General features: G+C 47.3%; 1 protein-coding gene across 1 annotated transcript in view; it reads right to left on the bottom strand.

The window, feature by feature from the left end:
- Positions 1 to 4,066: 4,066 nt before the first annotated feature.
- LOC118770449 (fibulin-1-like) overlaps positions 4,067 to 22,539 on the bottom strand; it is a 28,764-nt gene continuing 10,291 nt past the window's right edge. Inside the window, exons 5-17 of the mRNA XM_036518116.1 lie at positions 22,208 to 22,264; positions 21,833 to 21,925; positions 21,449 to 21,586; positions 21,012 to 21,149; positions 20,608 to 20,751; positions 19,982 to 20,107; positions 19,692 to 19,817; positions 18,973 to 19,092; positions 18,445 to 18,576; positions 17,894 to 18,017; positions 13,148 to 13,293; positions 12,368 to 12,496; positions 4,067 to 4,824 (exon numbers count right to left, since the gene is read on the bottom strand). Coding sequence (XP_036374009.1) covers positions 4,685 to 4,824; positions 12,368 to 12,496; positions 13,148 to 13,293; positions 17,894 to 18,017; positions 18,445 to 18,576; positions 18,973 to 19,092; positions 19,692 to 19,817; positions 19,982 to 20,107; positions 20,608 to 20,751; positions 21,012 to 21,149; positions 21,449 to 21,586; positions 21,833 to 21,925; positions 22,208 to 22,264 — 1,613 coding nt within the window. The 3' untranslated portion in view covers positions 4,067 to 4,684. The remainder of the gene's footprint in view (positions 4,825 to 12,367; positions 12,497 to 13,147; positions 13,294 to 17,893; positions 18,018 to 18,444; positions 18,577 to 18,972; positions 19,093 to 19,691; positions 19,818 to 19,981; positions 20,108 to 20,607; positions 20,752 to 21,011; positions 21,150 to 21,448; positions 21,587 to 21,832; positions 21,926 to 22,207; positions 22,265 to 22,539) is intronic.

Here is a 22,539-nt window from a genome sequence, read left to right as displayed (position 1 = left end):
TATTCTTGTGAAAAAAAAACATGGGTGAAACTTGATATACGATAACCAATAAAAGTTAATAAATAAAATAACGTTAAAGCAGTCTCTGCCATCCCACACCAAAAGCAACTTTTACGACCTGACGTCACTGTCTATTTCAGGTCCGGTAATTCTCAGCAGTCTGCTGAAGTGTTGCGTGAGGTTCCCGGTTCCTCAGTGCTTGGTCGAGATGTCTGACGTCCGTTCACCCGAGCTCTGGCGTGGAATGAATGGACTTCACACAGCGCTCTTTGCAAAGGAGCCGATGGACAAGGACTGCATGCGCTGTTATATTCAGAGGGAGCAATGGCAGAGAACCTCCGCTCTGAATTTTCATGAGCTGCGGGGTTATTTTCAGTCCTCGACTCTCTCCGTTTGAGTTGCCTGCTGTATGCTCTGGCCTTAGCACTAACGCGGCTCCAGGGGAAGCTGGTTATGGCTGGAGCAGTAACTTATGGACCGTCACACTCTGGGCTTAAAGTGCGTCTTCCGGCCAAGGTGGAACCCCCTAGCCGATTAGCCGGGGCGTCTATAACCAGAAAACTTTGTGAACTTCACCGATCACTCATGAAGCAATATTGGAAGTGTCATTTCTGTGGTTCCACATTCATTCTCAAGCTATGTCCGGTTTTTCTTTTGCAAGTCATGCCCGGCGGAGTGACGCAGCTTCACGTTCCCGAACTCTCATCATAAATATTCATGAAAAGCCGCTTGAGGGTGAGGGAGCAACCATTGTACTGTGTCTGCCATCTAATGGACTTGTGAAAAAACACCACTGGAAACTTCCAAAACCCAAATCACATGGATGGATGCTTAATAAAGAGATTACTCAGTTGAGCGCACTTGAAACAATTCATTTGTATTCAATTAAAAATCTATTAGCTTGCGTTTCATGCTGTGAGAGGCCTGTTTTTAGCTTTTCAGGCTTTTTTCAAAGCTGGTGTTTGCTTTTCTTCTGGGTTGAAAGATCCAGCCGGTTTCATTCACTACACATTCTTCTTAGTTTCAATCAAGCTCTCACAGAGAAGGAGAGTCCCAGCCCAGGATACCAGAAGGAAACTCATAGATATGTCTGACCAGGAATAAACTCTGTCTGTGATTCTCTCTGTATCTGTGAATGCTATGGGTCAAAACTAGGGAAAGAAACTTTGTCCCTTGTCCCTAATTTACCTGACATCTGCTGTGTGGGGAAAACCTAACCCTGAAGGCTAAAAAAAATAAGACAAAGTAACTATCCTGTCAGAAACTTCTGACAGCAATTTTTTTTCTATTTTCTGTAATGAAAAACAGTGGTTTGTAAAATATAAAAAATACACCAGACTTTATTAAGAAAACTCACTTATATCCCATGACATGTGTTGCGGTGGAGACCAGGGTAGGCAGCCAGGAAAAAGGAGTCACTGCACAAGTGAAGCAGCACAGCACATGTGTCCAGAGACCCAGGGCTGCTGTCGGGCTGCTCTGGCTGCGGGCAACCGATGAGCTGTCACGCTCAAACCCGGGCCAGGAAGCCGCAAACACAGAGGGCCTCCGCCATCGGTCTGCACCAGAATGCATCAGGGAGTGCCCTGCCTAACGTCTCCTTCCCCACAGCGGAGTTCATCCAGCATGCCGTGTTTGGTTGATGTTTCGGCGTTCCCTCCAGACTCCGCCCACCCTGAGGCTCTCGGGGTTTGGGAGTGAATCTGGCAAGCTCGGGTCTCTGCCGGTGCCCAGGCGTGTGTGCTGTTCTGAGGCGCTGCAGGGCCCGCACCCGGGCCTGAGCCACACAGACTATCTGGGTAACCAGCCTCAACCACTCCGTCATGCCACTGCCCGAGTCCTGCTGGGCTCAGCTGATATCTTCAGCTCTCGCGGGTTATTGATCACTAAAAGCTAGTGTAGCGTTACCTACTCCCAGTACACCAGTGTATGGAACTGTGAGGGAATAAAACAAACTATGTTTTGGTGGGAGGCGTGTTATTATATTTCTGAGGTTTTCGCTTGTGTTTTGTGTCTTGGTTCTGACTGGAAATTTACTGAAGGTCTTTGTATTCTTCTTTTTTTTTTTACAAAATATGAGATGTTCTTGCCCGTGAAACTCAAGTTCCACTTGCACTAGTTCTGTTTGGCTCCCGGTGATGTTGATACTGTTATTCTTTCAACCGTGCTTGCCAGCATCTCTCCAGGAGCTAATGAAATCACCTTATCTGTTGGTCAGCATGTACTTCATGTGAAACCTAGTGTAGAGAGATCAGAAAGTCTGATTCGACAGTGTGGTTTTTGGTGATGTTGTTTTTAAATCTTTTTTTTGTTGAACTAATGAAGAGATTGGTGGATGTTGATGGGGATGTTGGGAAATAAATGCTATATTATTATCATTTCTTTGCTCAGATTTTTCTCTCCAACTTCCCTCTCATAATTGTTACACTCTCAGATAGCGTATGCTGAGTGAAGTTTGAGAACCTTCTAACTGATCAACTTGTAAATAAATTTGCAATTTACTGAGGTTCAATCTGTTCAGTCTTGTGATATTTTTTTTTTTCCCGGGGACAGAAAATCTTACACCAGGGGCACAAGCTGCAGTTTCTCACAAGACTGACATTCCACAGAAAATGTGCCTTTCCAACCTTTAACATTTATTGTGTCAGCCCTCAAATTAAATCATTTCTGTCTTGTTCCATAGGCAATCATTTAAGCAAGTTTTCTCCAGATCCGTCCCAAATGTTTTCAGTTATCCCACTAGCAGACAAACGGAGGCCATCACGTAACCGCCACCGAACCCAGCGGTAACAGCGGTAATGAGGGCGAAGAGAAGACTGCTTACTGGCTGGCTGGAGTGTCACTACACGCCAGTTGTGAAGATGCACATCTGGGTAAGAGATCAAAGAGACATAGGTCAAACACACTTACATTACATTACATTGCATTCATTTAGCAGACACTCTTATCCAGAGCGACTTCCAGCACAAGAGAACAGAAGTGTATCCATTAACACTGAATGAGCAACAGTGTCAGACCAGGCTAACAACACTTCCAGGCCAGTGAGTGTGAGCTTAACACCATTCAAGCCCGACCACAATTTAACTTGTGTAAACTGACTAGACAAGGGAAGCCAAATATACTACCATACATCACAGTCACTAGATCACAGAATCCAAAACACATTGCGATACCAATACCATCTACTGTGCGATAACCTGAACCTAAACTGTCCAGCTTCTGTTTTCTCTCAAAAGCTGAGAGTCCAACCCTTTGCCATCTCACTCTGGCCAATGCAGTGCAGTAGAGCCATGACAGACGTAACCCCCCCCCTTCTCTGCCCTGGAGTCTGTGGTCTGCTCCAGCTGAGCTCACTTAACACTTCCCTAATTAGTGCGGCAGTATATTAGGGTGGCAGTATAGCATAGTGGTAGGGGGCAGGGTTCGTAACTCAAAGGTTGCAGGTTTGATTCCCTGCTGGGGCACTGCTGCTGTACCTTTGGGCAAGGTACTTAACCCAGAATTGCCTCAGGAAATATGCAGATGTATAAATGGGTAACATGTAAAAATTGTAACCTATGTAAGCTGCTCTGGATAAGATTATCTGCTAAATGCCAATAATGTAATGTAATATAGTATAGTGTTCAGTGGCTGTAACATTACTTTCATCTGATCTGTGGAGTTTAACTCACACCCATTGAGTCAATGAGAAAATAGGCAATGATTTAGGTTAAGTGACGAATATAAATTTAGTGAGAAAAGGAGAACTAATTCCTCTGGAGGCCTATTGATTAGGTCATGACAAACACAGAGAAAGGCCATCAATATGAGTGGATATTCAGCTTCAGAGCTTTCGTATGTTTGATTATTTTAGTTCATCCTAGATCGTCTTTAAAATGACCTCAGAGAAAACCTCCTCTGTCGCTCTGAGTTTCCTTGACTGCTAGATAGAAACCAATGGGATGGAACGCATTTTACTGAATCCACAGACCAATTTTTTGTGCATCAGTGTTGGCCGAACTGGCCGTGCCAACAATTTGCGCTCTTAATTTAATATGTGGCTTATGTTTCACTCTGCCCGGTCACATATAAAATACCACACTGTTAAAAATGTAATGACAAATCATTATTTAATAACATCATTAGGCATAAACTGCGGTACATACGAAATGGAATGTTACACACAGAGAGGGTACATTACAGTCGAGGGATAGTGTTACATACATTCAACGCTCGATTCATCTGCTGATCTTTATGTTTCCATTTCTTTCTGCAATTCACATCACATTACCATATCCTAAAAACCAAGGCATGGGAGTATTCCTATGTCAAAGACTTCTCCTCGGTTTGCTTCTTCGAGCCATACGTTGAGCTAGCTCTATAGGCTTATGTTGTTAATCTGAGAGGGTTTAGCATGACATGCAATCATGGAGCTATGGCCCAAACGACGCAGCGAGAGTGGTCTATGTACACCCCGACAGACAAGGGTATCCCTATGGAGACAGAGGGAACCCTAAATTTGAAGGTGATCTATCACACTGTGCAGGCAATGCCTTGTGTCTCTGTTGTCTGAGAAACAGTCTTCATTGTTACATACTGAATCTGACGCCTGTATTTTTTTCTCATTTGTGCCAAGGCTGAGAGAGATGGTGGGGCTGTGAGATGTTGTAAACATGAGAAGGGGCAGACGGCGGACCCTGTTCTTTCAGAACCAGAACTCCGAGACGAAGATGTGGACGTTGACGATGTTGCGGTGGGAGACGACCCCGGACACCACGTAGTTCATGGCCAGCTTCAGCACGATGTGCCTGGGGCCGGTGATGGGCTTCACCTGCCGGACGACCCCTGGAAGACACACAGAGGGATTGGTGTTAGCGCATGGCATGCTGGGAAGTGTGTGAGGAGACATCAGGCCTCAGTATTGCGTCCTCATAGGCTTTCTACCCAAAGCGTTTGCAAAGATCAACTTAGTTTGTGACCCTGACAAAAGAGTTGAAGACTCTTTTTGCAAATCCGTTTTCATTTTTCTTCATCTCCATGTATCTCAACACCCCGTCTCCCTCCCCCTCCCAGGGGATGTGAGACAACCTACATCATGGATATATGGGGGAAACAAACCATAACCAAGACCAAGAATTACTAAACGCCCAAGGAATTTGTTGGAAGCCCTATTTAAGTGAACATGCGATTACAGAGGGAAAAAAAATTCTCGTGTTTATACAGGCTGTCAGCGGCCCTTCTCTCTGCGGATCACTGGTGACATTTTAACTCGGTCCCATTTCAACAGCCACTGCCAGAGTGCAGTCACTTCACGGTCCCGCGACTCCTCCATCCTCTCTCTCATTCTCTCTCTCTCTCCCTCTCCTCCTCCATCTCTCTCTCTCTCTCCATCTGCACCACCAGCTGCAGGTGATGACTCAAATGCGACGGGCGGTTAGTGTGCACTTTACCAGCCCTGTCTGCACTCCGGCGTTCACCTCTGTGACAGGAAAGTAAAGCCGAATTACAGGAAAGACACAAAAAGCCCCCGCACCGGCCTGTTGTAACAGACAGGACTGCATCACAGTCACATCCCATAAAAGTCACAGAGAGTCACCGCTCAGCTTGTGAAAGGGGGCTGTATGAGGGTTTTGCTCTCGGCGCAAGGCCGCGGGGTGATTGTTGTGTGAGTAAGCTCGTCCCAGAAACAGACAGCTCTGCCCCCCACCCCCCCGCCTCCCCAGGCCTGCTGTCTATGGCATCCTCTCAGACAGCCCCACTCTGGGGCTGAGGGGTAAATGAATGCCATCTGTTGCGTGCCGGGAGCCGCTGCAGTCACGCAAGGCGCTGGTGTGCTCTTTCCATTCGGTCCCCATCTTTCTAACTCCAGCGAACTGCAAACGAGCCTCCCTGTCTTGATCAATGACTCGGTGCCGAAGATCGGGATGATAAGCATCTGTCGCGGCCGGGACGGGGGCCTGCTACCAAGGGCTGCCACTTGTTTTTGTGTTTTGGGTTTCTGTTGCGTAGTGACGTTCCCGCAGTGGGGGGGTGGGGGGGGTGGGGGGGTGGAGTGGTGTTTTATTGTTTCCAAAGAACCAGCGCCATGAAGGAGGAACCTCTGAGTGAACCTACAAGCGCTACAATGACGTTCTGAGCGACAAGACGGGGACAGAGAGATGCCTACTTTCACCTCTGAGAAGAAGATCTGAATCTCTGGTGACTGGTCACGCAGCATTGAGCCACAGAGGTCATTTTCCATAAGAATGTTACACAAGAACCTTACAGTGAAAGCCCTGCTTCACGTCTCACATCTGTTCCTCTGTATCCAGCATTCACTCAAGAATGAGTAACGTTAGTTAAACAACGCACTCACCCTAAAATATACTGATAGACGTAACTGAGGAGATGCCTCAAAGCAAGGTGGAGAAAAGGCAGAATATGAGGAAATAGGTAATCAGAGGTGCTGATGAGTCATTGTTCAACTCCCACCACTAAGGTCCTCAGAAAGGTGGGCATCCAGACAACATGCCAATCTTGCATACAGAGCCCTCTTGTGGCCACTGCATGGAAATACATACCAAAGTGGATATTACTATGGGTACTAAGATGCAAACTTCGGCAGTAACTCATGGACACCATTATCAATATAAATGAAGCTTCAAAGATGGCAGAGCATCTGCATGGCTGCTGTGTCTGCTGTGAGCAGATTACTACAATATCTTTGCAATGGACTTTTTACAAGGAATAGAGTAGAGACGTGTGAACTGGATCAGAGGCGTTCGCATCACGGATGACCCATGCCACATCCCCCTCACTACATAAATATGGAAGGCCAATGGAGCAGTAATAGGTGTATCTGCACGGTCCCATGCCAGCTGTTCAAATTCAGGCCTTTCACAATGGTGGTTTACGTTTCGGTCGAATTTCACATGTATGCCCGATGTCCAGATTTCAGCAGCTTCAGAATTCACCTCCCCCTCTCTCCACGCCTGCATGCCAGCCGTTAATGAACTGTGACAGAGTAGCGCTTGCTAGTGTTTTTACCGCTTGCGTACACACAGATCAATAGGCAACAACCTGCCAGTGCTGTATTACATCTAACACTAAAAAAGTGTATATTATCATCGCATTCTTCACAGAGTTAACGTTTCACTCCTGCAAGTTATTTTCCAACACTGTCGCAGAATTCAGACCACACATTGTTAAAAATTAACACGGGTCAACGAGGGTTAGCATAGTTTTTCCTCAAAAATGGCATGTAGAGTTAAAACTAAACACAATTCAACGCAATTCACTGTCATTGGAAGTACAACACTCACAACTTTGCTGTGTAATTTTTACCCCAGTCACAAAAGAATGCACGCCCCTCAATCACTCTTATCTGGCTGTGTAATGAATAATCTTACACACAAAGTAGAGGCAGGCCAGGCTAAACCCCTAGAGGTCAAAGTACTGTCTGTGTTATATGCATAACATTTGCAAATACTACATTACATTATATTCATTTAGCAGACACTCTTATCCAAGGTCACTTCCACCACCAGAGAACAGAAGTGTGACCATCCAGGGTAAATAGTAACAGTGTCAGACCCAGCTAACAACACTCTCAGACCAGCGAGTGCATTTGCAAATAAAACAATTTCACAGAACTGGAGTAGCTTATGATTGAAAGATGCAAAATTGTGTTGCTTGTTCGCAAACTAATACTAAAGAACCTGGGCCCATGCCCTATTATAGGCATGTTGTAGCACCCATTTGATAAAGACGTTGTATTATATTATATTCATTTAGCGGACACTCTTATCCAGAGCGACTTCCAGCACAAGACAACAGAAGTGTAAGTCAAATGAGCAACAGTGTCAGGCCAGGCTAACAGCACTCCCAGACCAGCGAGAGTGTCTGCAGCATCGGGTAAGTGTGCAGAGTCTGTTTGGAGGTGACTCTCCCACCGCACACCTGGGCCGAGCTCCCAGCTGCACGGCCCAAGCCACCCTGCATTCCTCAGAGCCCCAAAATCGGCCGTAAGTAGAAAATAGCTTTAAATGCACGTTAGCAGTGAGGGACACTGCCGCAGCGCAGAGCGAAGCGAACGCCAGCGGGCATTTGTCATCCTCTATGGCCGAGAGGGCTACAATATTGAAGGGTTACAAGTAAACAGTACAATTTCTGGGTTTTATGGTTTCTGCAGCCCGGGAGGAAGTGTATGACAAAATCCAAAATGACCGGGCTTAACACCGAGACAAATGAAAAGTATGCATCGGCCTCACCACAGTATCGCATAATGACACACTGGTCCTCGCGCGCTACATGGTAAGCGCAGTAAAAACCCTGGACTGGTTTCCAGTGGAGCGTGCAGTGTTCCACCCCACGGTACGAAAGCAGTCCGATGTTGATCTCCAGAGACTATGGGGGGGCACACAGGGCCCTTTCTTGTGTGTTTGGGCCATGTGAGCTCTGCTCTCCTTGTCCCCTGTTTGTGTTGCTGGCCGCTGTTTAAAAAGAGTTCCCCACCACACCACAGGGACGCAAGCAATGGTTGGTCCCTTTTAAGGGGCAGCTGTGTGGTTTGGTATTTTAAGGTCAGTTAGCGGTGACTCACTTTCAGGGTTCTCTGCAGTGACCATCGGGTCTCTAACGGAACACCTTGTTCACCATGACGACATCTATGACATCATCAAAACGGAACAAAGAATGTCTCTAAAAACTCTCAGGGAAGCAGGCAGGGGGGAAATGCCGGCAGCTTCTTGAGACCTGAGATCAGATGATGTTCATTAATCACACAGGAGGGTTTGATTTTGGGGATAACTCTGGAAAGCAAATGACAGAAGATACCCACACCAGTGCCCCAGTCCTGCATTCCACTTTCCTGATGACACTCGGTGCCTCCACTGTTGTGGAATGTTATAGTCTAGGAAAAAAAAAGACTGTTTGAAGTAGAGAGAGCAGCCAAAGCCCCAGTAGGTTTTAATGACTAAAATAAGGCTGAACCACTGGGCTGCCATCAATTTCTCAATTCTCACATGAATTTCATTTGAGAAGATTTTGTGCTTTTTTTTTATTTAAAAAAAACTCTTTTGATTCAAACTAAAAAAGATCTTGAGATTTTTATCTATGGCATGGAGTGCACCAGCAAACAGCCAAAGGAAAAATGCACATAAATTAAGAAAACAGCAGGGAGTATGGGAGCTTGGCTGGTGTCCGACTCCCCTCCGTACAGACCGTAAAGCAGCACATGTGAGATACATGGCCGTATGCTGTGTGCTGTGTGCTGTGTGCTGGTGCGGTCCCGCTGCAGACCACCCCAGGAAGCCTCTGGCTGCAGGACTGTTTCCATTTTCTCCCGTAATCCCACGTTTGACAGGCAGGGATTCCTCTGGGGTTTGGCGCTTTCTGTGCCTGATGATGCCACAGCATGACTTACTCCCCACATGCCTCCCCCCGCCAGGAGGAGTCCTCCTCCCTCCCCCGCTCGTCACCACACCCTGAGTTTAACTCCATACACTGGGACGCACCGCACGCAGGCAAGCACAGGTACAACAGGTACCGCACACAGGCAAACACAGGTACAGCAGCCACCACACACAGGCAAATACAGGTAAAACAGAAACTCCTTGATGATTTTTAGTTTGATAATTGTTAAAATGCTAAATTTTCATGGGCCCTCTTCAGTCCAATTCAAACCTATCAACAGCAGGTCAATTGTCAATTGTTAATTGTGTAACAATTAAGGGCTTGTGTTTTTTATTGCAATTACTGTAACTATGTACATATGAAGCCAGCCATTGGTTAGTGGACCACACCTTCCTAATCAGAGGCATATTAAATACAGGTGTGTGGGCGCTGCTAGGAATTTTTTTTGTAACATGGTTCCTTCTGTTTTGTTTGGTGAGAAGCATCAGCCAGCTTCCTCACACACCACTGCATGCAGGCGGACACAGGTTACAAACAGAAGCCTATCAAAATAGGTGCTACTGGCAACGCAGACACAACACATTCCTCTATTAGCAGCGCTCCTGGTGCGCTTCACTGCCTTTCGGCAGAAACGAATGATGTCAGCGAGGCATCAGAGCACGGCTGGGAGCAGCCCCGACCGCAATCGCGTAGTGTGTGGTAGTGCCTCATAAAGCAGGATGATGTGTCTCAGCAGTCTGTCTTGTATCTGTCCATCAGAGTGCCAGCCACTCCCTCCGCGCTGTTCCAGGAACAGCCGCAACTTGCCTGTGAGAGTGAGTCAGGGCGTGATCGCTGCCAGGGAGCGACCTTGCTGCTGCCATGTTGAGCTCCGTGCGCAGAGGTGGCCAGGGATAACTGGTCCTCTGGCAGCCGTGCTGCAATCCCAGAAAGCCTTGCGGCTACTCATTAGTGCAGCTGCTGTGAATGTGAGTGACAGGTACTGGAGTCTGCTTGCTCATGGGGGGGGGGAGTATTTTAGTCAGACTGAGATAGCATCAGTCCCTGGAGCACTCGCTCTCTCACGTTGACGCAAAATACACAGCTCTCAGCGATATCACACAGTCTACCACTCTGTCCATGATGTGTCACTCTGTGCTCAGAAACTCACCTCTATCACTTACACACACTGCAGGAAGGAGGCCGATAATAATGTCACTCCCGAGGCTTAGCGCACACCTCTCTTGTTCATCTTTGTAAGCACGTGTCAGATTTATGAATCACTAAATTGAAAGTGTGAGCTGGCATGCTGGAACCTCAGCAGAGAGGTGGACAGGTGAGGAACCGGAAGATGGAGCCCAGATCCGGTCTCGACAATCCAGAGAATCCTGCACTGAAAGTGTAGTGTTTCAGCAGCGTTTTTAACAGCATCTAATGATCTGGAATCCGAGTCTTCTCCTCGGAAACCTGCAGATCTGAGTGGCCTGTTTGCACAGATGCATCAGTTTGCCACAGCTAATTCCAGACATGACTGCAGAGGGAAAACCTCTGTGAATGACGCCGGGGGAAAAAACGGTCAGAGGCTTGGTCACATCTACGCTGTGTGTGGAGCTGGCACAGGCCCTGCCCACTGCATTCCCGAGCCACGCCCTGCCCTCCTTAGATTGGCTACAGCTTCATGCCCACCCAGATCTCCACTAACCACCTCCACTTATGACTGAGGGTACATATTACGGATTGAGGGAAAAAAAAAGCATTTTCGAACAGATGTAAGATATAGCACTGTATTAGTTAAAGTTGAAACGTGTTTAACAGGCTGGTGAAAAGGTTTTAGACGTCTCTCCTTCTCTCTGTTCACTGGGTGTTTCAGTGGTGGTATCAGACGGAGAATGTGGTGCACTTTGGGAGTTTGGGCGCACCGAAGCGGAGGCGCCGCCACACTAGCAGTGGGCGGCTGCGCTCACTTTCCTCAGACACAAACCAATGACCTCAGAGCTGTGCGTCCGACCAGCGCCAGAACCAGCACAGCACCAGCCAGTGCCATTCATCCGCCGGGCAAACCAGCGAGCCGAGAACCAGTTCACCCACGGAGCTTTCAGGGACGACAGCAATGGCGCACGCTTCACAGCTGTACACCAGCTGGGCACTGGAGTGCCCGCTGACCAGGGTTTGATGTGGGCGATAGCTTTGTAAGCCAGCGTGCTTAGCTCATGTGTGTCCAGTAAGAAACCGCACTTATGTGACCATACATCACAACAAAGGCTGCGGGGCCTCTTATGTGGTGTGGTTAAACTACACCAACAACTCTACAAAGAGCCCTGGTGACACAACAACGCAATGTTTAACAATGCAATTAAACATACTGTGTGAATCACGCTGGGGGGGGGGGGGGGGGGGGGCATCGAGATGAGCAACAAGCATTCTGCAAGATGTCTCTGTACAGTAGATCAAATGAAGTGTCATTTTTTGCGGGTTCTACATGGGTTCCATTGCTTGGACCTTATGGACCTTATCTGGAGAAACATGCTGAGGGCTTAGTGAATTGAACTGCTTCCCCTAAAGCAGCAAGCACTGCTAAACATTTGGAGGATGAAACCACCCTCCCCCCCCCGCGTGGTCTGCAAAGATCAAACAGATGGGGGAAGGACACAACAGAATAACATACAACAACTGATGGGTGAAGAATCCCACAAGAGTGCAAATAACATGACCAGCTTTTTATAATGCTGTTGTCAGATATGCTGAATTCACAGAAGCAGCCATATGGAGAGTTTAATTCCTTTCAAATGGCTGCTCTTTCCTTCCCGTACGCTTTTAGACTAAAAAACACATGTATCTGGTTTGTGAAAAAGAAGAGTTGTGTAACGCAAAATTAGGTCAGAAAACCACTTCTTGTCTTGAAGCAAATTTAATATCCAGTTCCTTGTCCTAAGAAGATTCATGGTCCTCGTATTGTAACTTGGCCAGTGCCAGATCTTTAAACCAGAGGGCCAAGATACAGGCAGACGGTACTCACCCACGATCAGGCCATTCTCATAGCGCTTGATGACATCAAAGGAGTCCTGAAAGTTGCCCTCCAGAACTTCAAAGACGATGTCCGAGATTCCCGTCTGAGCTGGTGACACAGTTCTCAGGAATACGATCTCTGTCGGAAGATAACAATTAGAAATAAAACCCTTTTTTGGGAACCCTCTTAAATTGTGGTCAGATTTCTTGGCCCAACCCTCACCGGATTTCAGCAAAAAAACAATAAAACTGAAGGAAGCAGAAATTTCCATTTCATTTGAAAATGACATTCTTTTGGGGTATGCAAAAGGGGTCATGGTTGGGATTACGCTTAAAACAATGTTGCTCTCAAGGGACTATAAATCCTTAACAGCCTCAGGAAAGGCTTTTGGGAAACTAAAGGAAGTCATTTCTAATTGTTCTTTTCGGTTATATTCAAAGCAATACAAGACATCATGCCAAGTATATACAATTGCTTTTAATTCCGTATTAGAAGTTTATGAAGATGAAGGAAGACACTAAGAATATCAGCAATAGCAACAAAATTCATTAGCAACAAGAAAAAAAACTGAGAAGGAGAGGTTCCAAGTAAACAGATCACCATCCCTCACCACTCTTGTGACACTGTCATCACAAGAACGTTTTGAGAACATTTTGAAAGAGTTGTGACACTGTAATGGAAAAGTCTGTGTTATAGCCGGGTTGGAGGAGTCCAAACGAAAGGGAGAAGAAGAGATCACGCTAAGACTAGTTCAAAAACAGACATGACTGTTGAAAGAGCGCCCCCTACCTTCCAGTAAGGGCTCTTCCCTGAAGGTTGGCAGGGAGATGACCGTGTGAGAGATGGAGTGTACTCGATCCAGAATGCAGTCGATATCGTTGGGCTGGCAGGTCTTGACGCAGCGGACGATGTCTGACCGGTTGTCCTGGGGCCTCCTGACGAAGAAGAAACAGGGATTTGTAATATCTGCGAGACAACAAACGACACAGTGGAAGAAGCCTACAGCACACAAATGAAATGGTCTTTAAAAAAACTGCATTATTAAAATCTACATTATGTGCATACACAAAAGAGGAGCCAAAATTACCTTGAAGTGAATTTCTCAATTGGTCAATGGTTTCAATTTCACACTGAAAATGAAATACTACTGTTCTAAATATGATCTATAGAAAAAAAAATATATAGATCTATATATAAATAAAATATATATATATATATATAGATCTATACAAAAAAAATCATATCCTGAGCATCCAAGCATGTGGGTTTGTTCATTTCAGAATCAAATTGCTGTTCTACAGCATGCTGGGAAAAAGACACAGTGTACAGTATATATATACACATAAGAACACATCTATATCTTCATCAAATGGATGCCACTGCATGGCTATAACAGCACATGGGTCCAAAAAGTTTCTCTAGTACTAGTTTTCAAACAAGCAACATAATTGTATCTTTCAATCACAAACTGCTGCAAGTTGACTACAAAAAGTTACATAACCTATTAAATCTCGAATATCACCTCCCACTATATAACCTAATTCAGCTGCCATCCATCATCGCTTCAGCTTTGCCGGGTGTAATTAAACGATGCAGGATGAATCTTTATGTCATCGCAGATCGTAAAGTGATTCTTTCATAAAGCATTCATTTCAGCACTGGCGCCCAGGCAGAAGGCGTGGGCGATACCGGACAGATGTTTCTCAGTGCGGACACACCGTGAAAACGATGACAGATCATTATGCCGCAAACAACAATTATCTGCAAACTGGCTTCTGGTGTACATACGCCAAGCAAGCATCTTCTTTTTCAGAGCGTCTTCCACACATCGTGATATTCCCCTCCCTTAGTGTCTTTTGTTTGATCAAGGGGGCCTGTAGCAAACCTCCAACCCAACACTGGCTCAAAAGCCTCCTTTCATGGGGAAAAGAGGAACCCACGACAGAGAGTCAAGCCACCACCGGGTAGGGGCTTGTAATTAGCAATTAGCGGGTTGGTCCAAGTTATACTTCCAGCCCAGGCCAAAGCCACAAAATGTTCCTCTAGTTTTTAATACCTCTGCCTCTGCACGGTATAGAAAATCAGCGCTTGACATTCAGAAAGCGCCGAGCCGAGTGGCTTGAATTTACGAGAAAATAATGACCCTGTGCGGACCACCGCTCTCAAGGGTGCGGACATCAAAGCCCTTCAGCAAGTGGAAGTCAAATTATCCCAATGTTTCTTTACTTTACAGGGTTTCACTCCCCCTCCCGTCTCTTCCCCCCCCACCACCCCCATCCCCCCCATCCCCCCCAACTTTTAATTACAGAATGGCTCACGTGTCCTGACCAGGCCCAACCCCATACAATTCGGAATATTTCAGACCATAAAGAAAAACAGATCATTGGACACAAGTCTTCTGGTCGCATAGATTTTTTGTCTTTATTATTTATTTATAGTTGCCGCATTGATAAAGTCCCAACACAAACACTGCTGGACATCAGTCATCCTCTGAGCAGTGACGCTCTCCCACCACAAACCGTGCAGCCGTGCTGGCCCGGGCCCAGACCCTCATAACTCACTGTCAGAAAGTCAAAACCACCCTGTTTTTTTTTCGTATGAGGAGATCCCCACATCCCCACCAAAGGAGGAGGACATCCTCATTCTTACGGCGGTTCAAACCGGGCCAGGGTGCTGGGGAGTCTGAATTTACAATTATTAAAAGCCACATCCCAAGGACTTGCCTTAACAGCGTCTCTGGCTATTTTTACTGTATCCTTGCGTGGTCGTCAAATGCTTGCTTTTGCCAGGCAGCAGTTCTCCATTCCAGAATGAGTTCTAACCACCCCTTCCAGGAGAGGCCCTGATTGGCTGAAGCTCCATCCTCGGCATTGTGATGCGTATCAGAGGAGGATGCGCTACTCTCAGGTATCTCTCGTTATTGGGGGTGGATTTTGATTGACACACTGTATTTGTATAGGTGGCTTTCATCAGTGATTTACAAAGCAGGGCTCTTCTTGCTCACCACTGACATCTGACACCTGCGTGATGTCACATGCAGTAACTGGTTAAAAGGTGTGATAATGTGCACTAGAATGAAACAGGGTGAGTGAGGTAGCTCACTGGCTGACAGGAGAAGGGCAAAGGGATAACGCAAGGAGTCAGGACTGGCCTTCCTGATAGGCTGGTGCAGTGACAATGGCATCACTTTTCCACAGCTGCTGTGGTTTCTTTGTTGTTCAATGGCTTTAGTGAGAAAAGTCAAGTAATAAGGTTGTGTCTGTGCATTAGCATTTTTATCAGGTTCTTACTAACAGACATTAACAGCACCTTTTTAAGATCTAACACCTGAATCAAATCTTGCAAAGTATAACGGAGTCAGCCTCAACAGCTACAACTTCTTTTGAGTCCATTCACCTTCAAAAGACGCATCAGGTAAAACTCATAGCTTCAAGTAAGACAGGAAGGTTCACTGCCAGTACCATTTCAAGAAATATTAGTTTCAGGCAAGCAAATACGCAAAGGAAATGTTAGGACATTATGCAGCAAGTGGATTTGTTTGGTATCTGTAAAACTTAGTTTTAATAGAAAAAATACATTTAAACAATGAGGTTGACAAAAAAAAAAAAAACATACTACAGCCTAAAACATTCCATGCAAAACCCTTACGCATGCTTAAGTAGTCTCAGGTCATGTGACCTGAGTGTCTTACCCTGCCCTAGGGTGCCACCCAGTGGCCAATCCAAAACTAAACATCAAATAATCATATTGCAAATGTTTTCAGTACTGTTTCCAGAATTTTCTCCAACAAGACACACACGTAAAAAAAACAAAAAAAAAAAAAACTGTGAGAGTGTGCAATGCTGGGTCACTGGCGCCGAACAAGCGCTTAAAACTGGGCCTTATTGGGGAGGCTGGAGAGGTCGTCTGTGACGAACACCCGGATTTTGGCCACGTAGGTGCTGACGGTCCCGTAGCGCAGGAGCCTCATCTCCACAGAGAGCAGGAAGTCTCTGGGCTCCGTGATCGGCCTCTGCACCGCGATCACGCCGCCAGAGCTCAGCTTCTGCGTGCCGAAGAAACCGTCCTCGTTGCCCCCGACGATCGCCAGCTGGACGTCGTCGCCGGGCACCGAGTTGGAGGGCCCCATGCGGAAGACGTTGGTGGGCACGGGGACATTGGCGGGGAAAGTGAGGTGGTAGTGGGTTATTCTCAAAGGCAAGGCCAGGCACTCGCTAGTCTGATTGCAAGGCAAGCGTTCGCAACGACTGCAAGACAAACGAGAGGACAGGGGACGGGGGGGACGGACGGGACCAACAGAGGGACAAACAGAGAACAGAGAAAAAGAGAGTTACGCTGAGGCGGTGCACAGCATGCGGGGAGCTGGGAGTGCTGTGAGCAGCCAAGGGGGGGAGAGACGCTCAGCATTGCTCCACCTACAGGACCGTGCAGGAACTGCAGGGACTGCTCTCATTCAAAAAGCGCACTTGCTAAAATTAGACAATCTGCTAACTTTTCTCAAGGTTCTGTGTCATCTGTTCAGTTGTCTAGCATCTGTGTTGAATGCCAGGATATGTATGTTTCATTGTTAGTTCTTCATATGGACATTGGCGTCAATACTCAACATCAGAGTATCTATTACTGCCGAAGGGTACTCACATACTACAATGTAGTGTAATAGTATTAATTGCTTTCAGTAATCACTTATTACTGTTATGCTAAAAGTGATCTCATGCCATATTTTTAAAGTTTCCGTACTGTAAATCAAGGCAATGAGACGGGGCAAAGATCATGTATAATTGGCACACACTTGCTGTGAGCATCAGAAATGAGTAGCAGACCTGGAGTGCACCATAAACATGGCTTGGTTTGAATCCATCTATTACATCCAGACAGACCATGTAATTAATATTAGCACAGCATCCATCATCATCATAACCCACATGCTCATGCAGCTCTAACAGAGTCAGGTTGACACCTAACAATTCAGCACCTGAAGCTGGGACAGCAACCTTTGACCTTTGTGGCAAAGTAATAACCTGCCACCATGGAAGCTTTAAAGATCTGTGTTTTCCTGGTCCCACAAAGAACTGTGAATCTGTGGTCCCACAAAAGACCAGACAATGCTTAGCTCCCCTGCATACAGTAGTTTGAACACAGGGCTTGCTCGAAGCTGTGTGACACCACATCTGTTTCAAAAATGAAACAGTGATTAAAGAAAGTCTGTGACACCCTGGAAGTTATTGTCTTCATTTTCTGCCATCTTATACTGCTGGAAAGTTCCACAGTCCTGACGAAGGAAACTGACAATGAGAGGATACTGGGAACCTTTCTTTTGGCCTATGGGCAGGGGTCATTTTTAACCTACACACCACTTTTTCCATTTTTTTTTTCTCTGAAAAAATACATAATGTTACAGGTAACGTCTTCTGAGAACCTGAGTGGGCCATGGGCAGGGACAGGCCCAGGCTGAGGAGATACTCCATTTCAGGGTGGGAGTGGTCTCCACACCACACCTGCAGCAGACTGCAGGAAGAGGAAATCCTCGGTACTCACGTTTCCCCGGCATGGCGGTAGTTTGGCGGGCACTCGAAGGACAGGCAGCGGAACCCTCCCTGAACGTTGAAGCAGGTCTCCGACTCCAAACAGCCATGTGTTCCTGCCACACACTCGTCAATATCTGAGGAGAGAGGGGATAGGGTTAATCAGTCCGTTACACAGTCTTCACTATCTAAAGAGGGAGGGGGAAGGCTTTATCGGTGTGTTACACAGTTATCAGTATCTGAAAAGAGAGGGGGAAGGCTTAATCAATGTGTTACACAGTTATCAGTATCTACAGAGAGAGGGGATAGGCTTAATCAGTGCGTTACACAGTTATCAGTACCTAAAGAGACAGGTGACAGGTTCAGTGTGTTACACAGTAAGTAACTGAAGAGACAGCAGGCATTTAACATTCTGACAGTACTGGCATCATCACTGGAGATTGACCTATGAGCTGAAATATAAACTAAAGCTGAAATGGTGAGCTGAAATGCTGATATTCGAGTGGCGACAGTGTTTCAGCCTGTCTATGACAGGTGTCGGGGGCGGGTCAGAGGGTCTCTCACCTTGGCAGCTGCGCCCGTTGGGGGCCAGAGTGTACCCCGGGGAGGGACAGGTGCAGTGGAAGCTGCCGGGGGAGTTGTGGCAGCGGTAGGAGCAGATGTGACCCCCGGTGGGCAGAGCGCACTCGTCGATGTCTGAGGAGAAGATGGAGGAAGATGAAGATGCAGGAAGATGCAGGAAGATGGAGGAAGATGAAGATGGAGGAAGACACAGGAAGATGGAGGAAGATGAAGATGGAGGAAGATGGAGGAAGATGAAGATGGAGGAAGATGGAGGAAGATGAAGATGCAGGAAGATGGAGGAAGCCACACAGAGTAAGCGGAGGCTGGATGTCCTACTGCATAGAGCAGAACGCTGTTCAACGCAAGTGCAATGCAATGTAAAGCTGACAAACTTTACTCATTATGGCTTTCCTAGTTTAAACGACAATCATCAATCATTCTGAATATTTATTAAATAACTTGCTTCACTATCACAGCAGCACGCAGTGGAGCAGGAGGCATGGCAGGTAGTGTCCCCCCCCCCCTTACCTTCACAGGTGATCCCGTCAATATCGCTGAGCTGGTATCCACGGCGACAGAAGCACTGGTAGGAGCCGTACACGTTGGCACATTCCTGGCTGCAGGGGTTGCTTTCGCACTCGTTCAGATCTGCACAACATCACACACCTCGGTTAACACTGCTGTCATATTCATTCAGACCTACACAACATCACACACCTCGGTTAACACTGCTGTCATATTCATTCAGACCTGCACAACATCACACACCTCGGTTAACACTGCTGTCATATTCATTCAGATCTGCACAACATCACACACCTCGGTTGACACTGCTGTCATATTCATTCAGACCTACACAACATCACGTCCTTGAATTAACACTGCCCTAACTGTCATTCAGTTCTAAACGATCGCGCACCCATTGATTGACAGCTGTGAAGTGGAGTGAGTGATGCACTGTGTGATGGATGAGGTCTGGTATTGTGATGGGAAGACGAGTCATATCTAAGCAGCCAAAAACTAAAATTAATCTAAGCCCACATCATCTCTATGCTTCAGAAAGAACCACTCCTGTCTTTTTACTCATGAGGTCATGAGGCCAATCAGCACAGAGGGCTGAATGTAGCTTAATACAGAAGTTAACCGCTTGGATAACTCCATGAGAAACACTGCAACACTCCTGACCAGACCAGCAGTGTAGACCAGCAGGCCGTGTCTGTCTGTGGTGGGCGGAGCTCCGCTTTTACCTTCACAGTTCCTGCCGTCACTGGCCAGCTTGAAGCCCGTCATGCAGCTGCACTGGTAGGACCCCAGAACATTGTCACACTTGTGGGCGCAGAGGCGTCCAGGGTAATGCCTGCACTCGTTGATGTCTGAGACACACAGAGAAAAATCAATGGAGAGACGGGCAAACCAGACTGCAGTATCCTAACACCGTGAGGGAGGTGAGGGATGCGCACAGCACGTCCAGGCTGCGGTTCAGTTTGAGTAACACTGGTCTGTCTGGGGGAGGAAGGGGAGACGGGGCCCCTCATACCTTCACACACACGGCTGATGCTGTTGAAGATGTACCCCGCCCGGCACTCACAGCGGAAGGACCCCACCAGGTTGATGCAGGTGTGTCCCTCACAGGGTCCATTAGGCGCTGCGCACTCGTTCACGTCTGGGGGGGGTGGGGGGGTGGGGGTGAGGAGATGGTCAGAGGGAGAGGAACACAGGCCTGTCCACAGAACAGCTGCCGCACAAACCATCTGTTACATTTATATTTAGCCATTTAGCAGACACTCTTACACCCTCACACTCTCACTCTTATTACACTCTCACTCTCACACTCTTAACTATTACACTCCAGCATGACCTGCACGAATTTCAACTAGACTGACCTGGGCCATGCTGACCTTGATTAAGGTAGAATAGGCTGACCTGGGCCATGCTGATCTTGATTAAGGTAGAATAGGCTGACCTGGGCCATGCTGACCTTGATTAAGGTATAATAGGCTGACCTGGGCCATGATGAACTGAGTTAGGCTGACGTGGGGAGTCCTCGCACCACTAGTCTGGGCTGGACTAACCTGAGCTATGCTTAACACAGGCTAAACTGAACTGGGCTAGACTGGGTAGGCTGGGTACCCCCACCCCGACCCCTCCTGCTTTTCTCCGTACCCACGCAGCGGGTGCCCTCCTCGTTCAGGTGGTAGCCTCGCCCGCAGTTGATGGAGTTCCTCTGGCAGGTGTAGGAGCCCACAGTGTTGAGGCAGATCTGCCCCGGCTGGCAGGGTCCTGTCTGGCTCAGACACTCGTTGATATCTGGGATAGTGAGAGACAGTGGGAGTGTCACTCAGGCTGTTCTCCGCTAAATCCGTCGGGCTGTTCCTCACGTACTGTACTCCTACTAGAGCCCCTACAGCATAAAGTCCTATAAGAATGTTCCTCACGTTCCATATCAGGCTGTTCCTCATGTATCCCGGCCCTACTAAACCCCCGCAGCAGTCAGTCCTGTCAGACTGCTTTTCATGCTCCCATCAGGCTGTTCCCCAGCTCTGTAACAACCCCTGCGGTGATCTCACCGATGCAGCTGCCCAGGGCGTCCTGAATGAAGCCCGCCCCGCACTGCACCCGCGGCCGGCAGCGGAAGGACCCCACCGTGTTCTGGCATTCGAACTCAGGGGCGCAGTTATGGGTCCCGACCTGGCACTCGTCAATATCTGGTGAATGCAGGGCAGAAATTCAGCTTATCAGTAATAATAATAGCATTGGGTTATAAAATGGTTTACAAAAACCCAGAGTGTTAGGCATATGCTCTGTGCCTGTTAAAATATCTGAAATATTTAACTGTACAAATACCAAGAGAGTCTGTAACTGTTCAACAGATCCAACGAGCCATGTTTAACAACAGAGACTCTTTACATTTCCTTTGACTGCACTCAGAATTTACAACGATGCACAGACGGACCTGCTCAGTGAGTGAGTCTGAGTTGCGCCACCAGGGGGCGCTGTGACTCACCTTTGCAGTTGTTGCTGTCGGTGAGCTCGTACCCGGTGCCGCAGCTGACCTCGCGCTGGCAGCGGTATGAACCCTCAGTGTTGATGCAGCGCTCCCCCGGCCGGCAGTGATGGGACCCCAGGACGCACTCGTTAATGTCTGAGGGAGGACAAAGCAGTCACTCACAGCCCCTTACACAGTGTGAGGGGTAAGGGCCCTCAGCAATAGATCTGGGGGCGGCAGCGTAGCATAAAAAAATGTAACTCACTCTGGAAAAGAGCGTCTTCTCAATGACAACAATGTAATGTAATGTAATCTGACTCCTGCCACATGACTACTGATACTTGCAATTACAATACCCAGACTTTTTGATTTGATTGGCCGTCGTTGGCAGCTCACACTCACCCTCGCAGCTGCGGCCGTCCGGCTTCAGCTTGTACCCCTGGAAGCAGCTGCAGGTACCGTTGCCCTGGCATCTCTGTTCACACTTCCCGGCTCCTGCCAATCACAGAGCAGGAAGACCAGGGTGTCAGTCAATCAAACACACCGTCATCATCATCATCATCATGATCAACATCATCACACAACTGTTAACTACATCTCTCCACAACTCCCCTGCACAGGGAAATGTGAAATCTTAACCTCAATACAGAAACGTGTTATAAACTGCTACTACAACAGATATGAATAACTAGAACAGGCTTAGAGACATAAACGACTGCAGTCTGTGCATCTTTCTCCATAATGGTGCATGAGTGACACCCGTGCGGCTCGGCACACCTTTGCACTGGTCAGAAAGGAGAGGATCCTCTGCTTCATTGGTCTGATTGGTGGCAGCTGTGTGAGAAACAACAGTACAGATATATTTCAATTTCACCACGGGACAGCCCTGAAAACTGTCTTAACTAACTTACCTCAAGTGGCAACTGTCCCATCACATTACTAATCGATCGATCTAGCAGATGGCTAGTTGGGGTGGCAAAGTAGGCTTTTCCGAGAGAGCAGGCTTCAGTGATAACTACAATTCATAACCACTAGAGGGCAGTGATACAGAGCCATTCCTACACTTGGAGCTTTAGGGTCAGAGAAGAACAGCAGGGGGCACTATTTCA

The sequence above is a fragment of the Megalops cyprinoides genome, chromosome 23 (genome assembly GCF_013368585.1).
Source record: "Megalops cyprinoides isolate fMegCyp1 chromosome 23, fMegCyp1.pri, whole genome shotgun sequence".
NCBI classification, from domain to species: domain Eukaryota; kingdom Metazoa; phylum Chordata; class Actinopteri; order Elopiformes; family Megalopidae; genus Megalops; species Megalops cyprinoides.
This window is presented reverse-complemented; position numbering and strand designations above follow the sequence as displayed.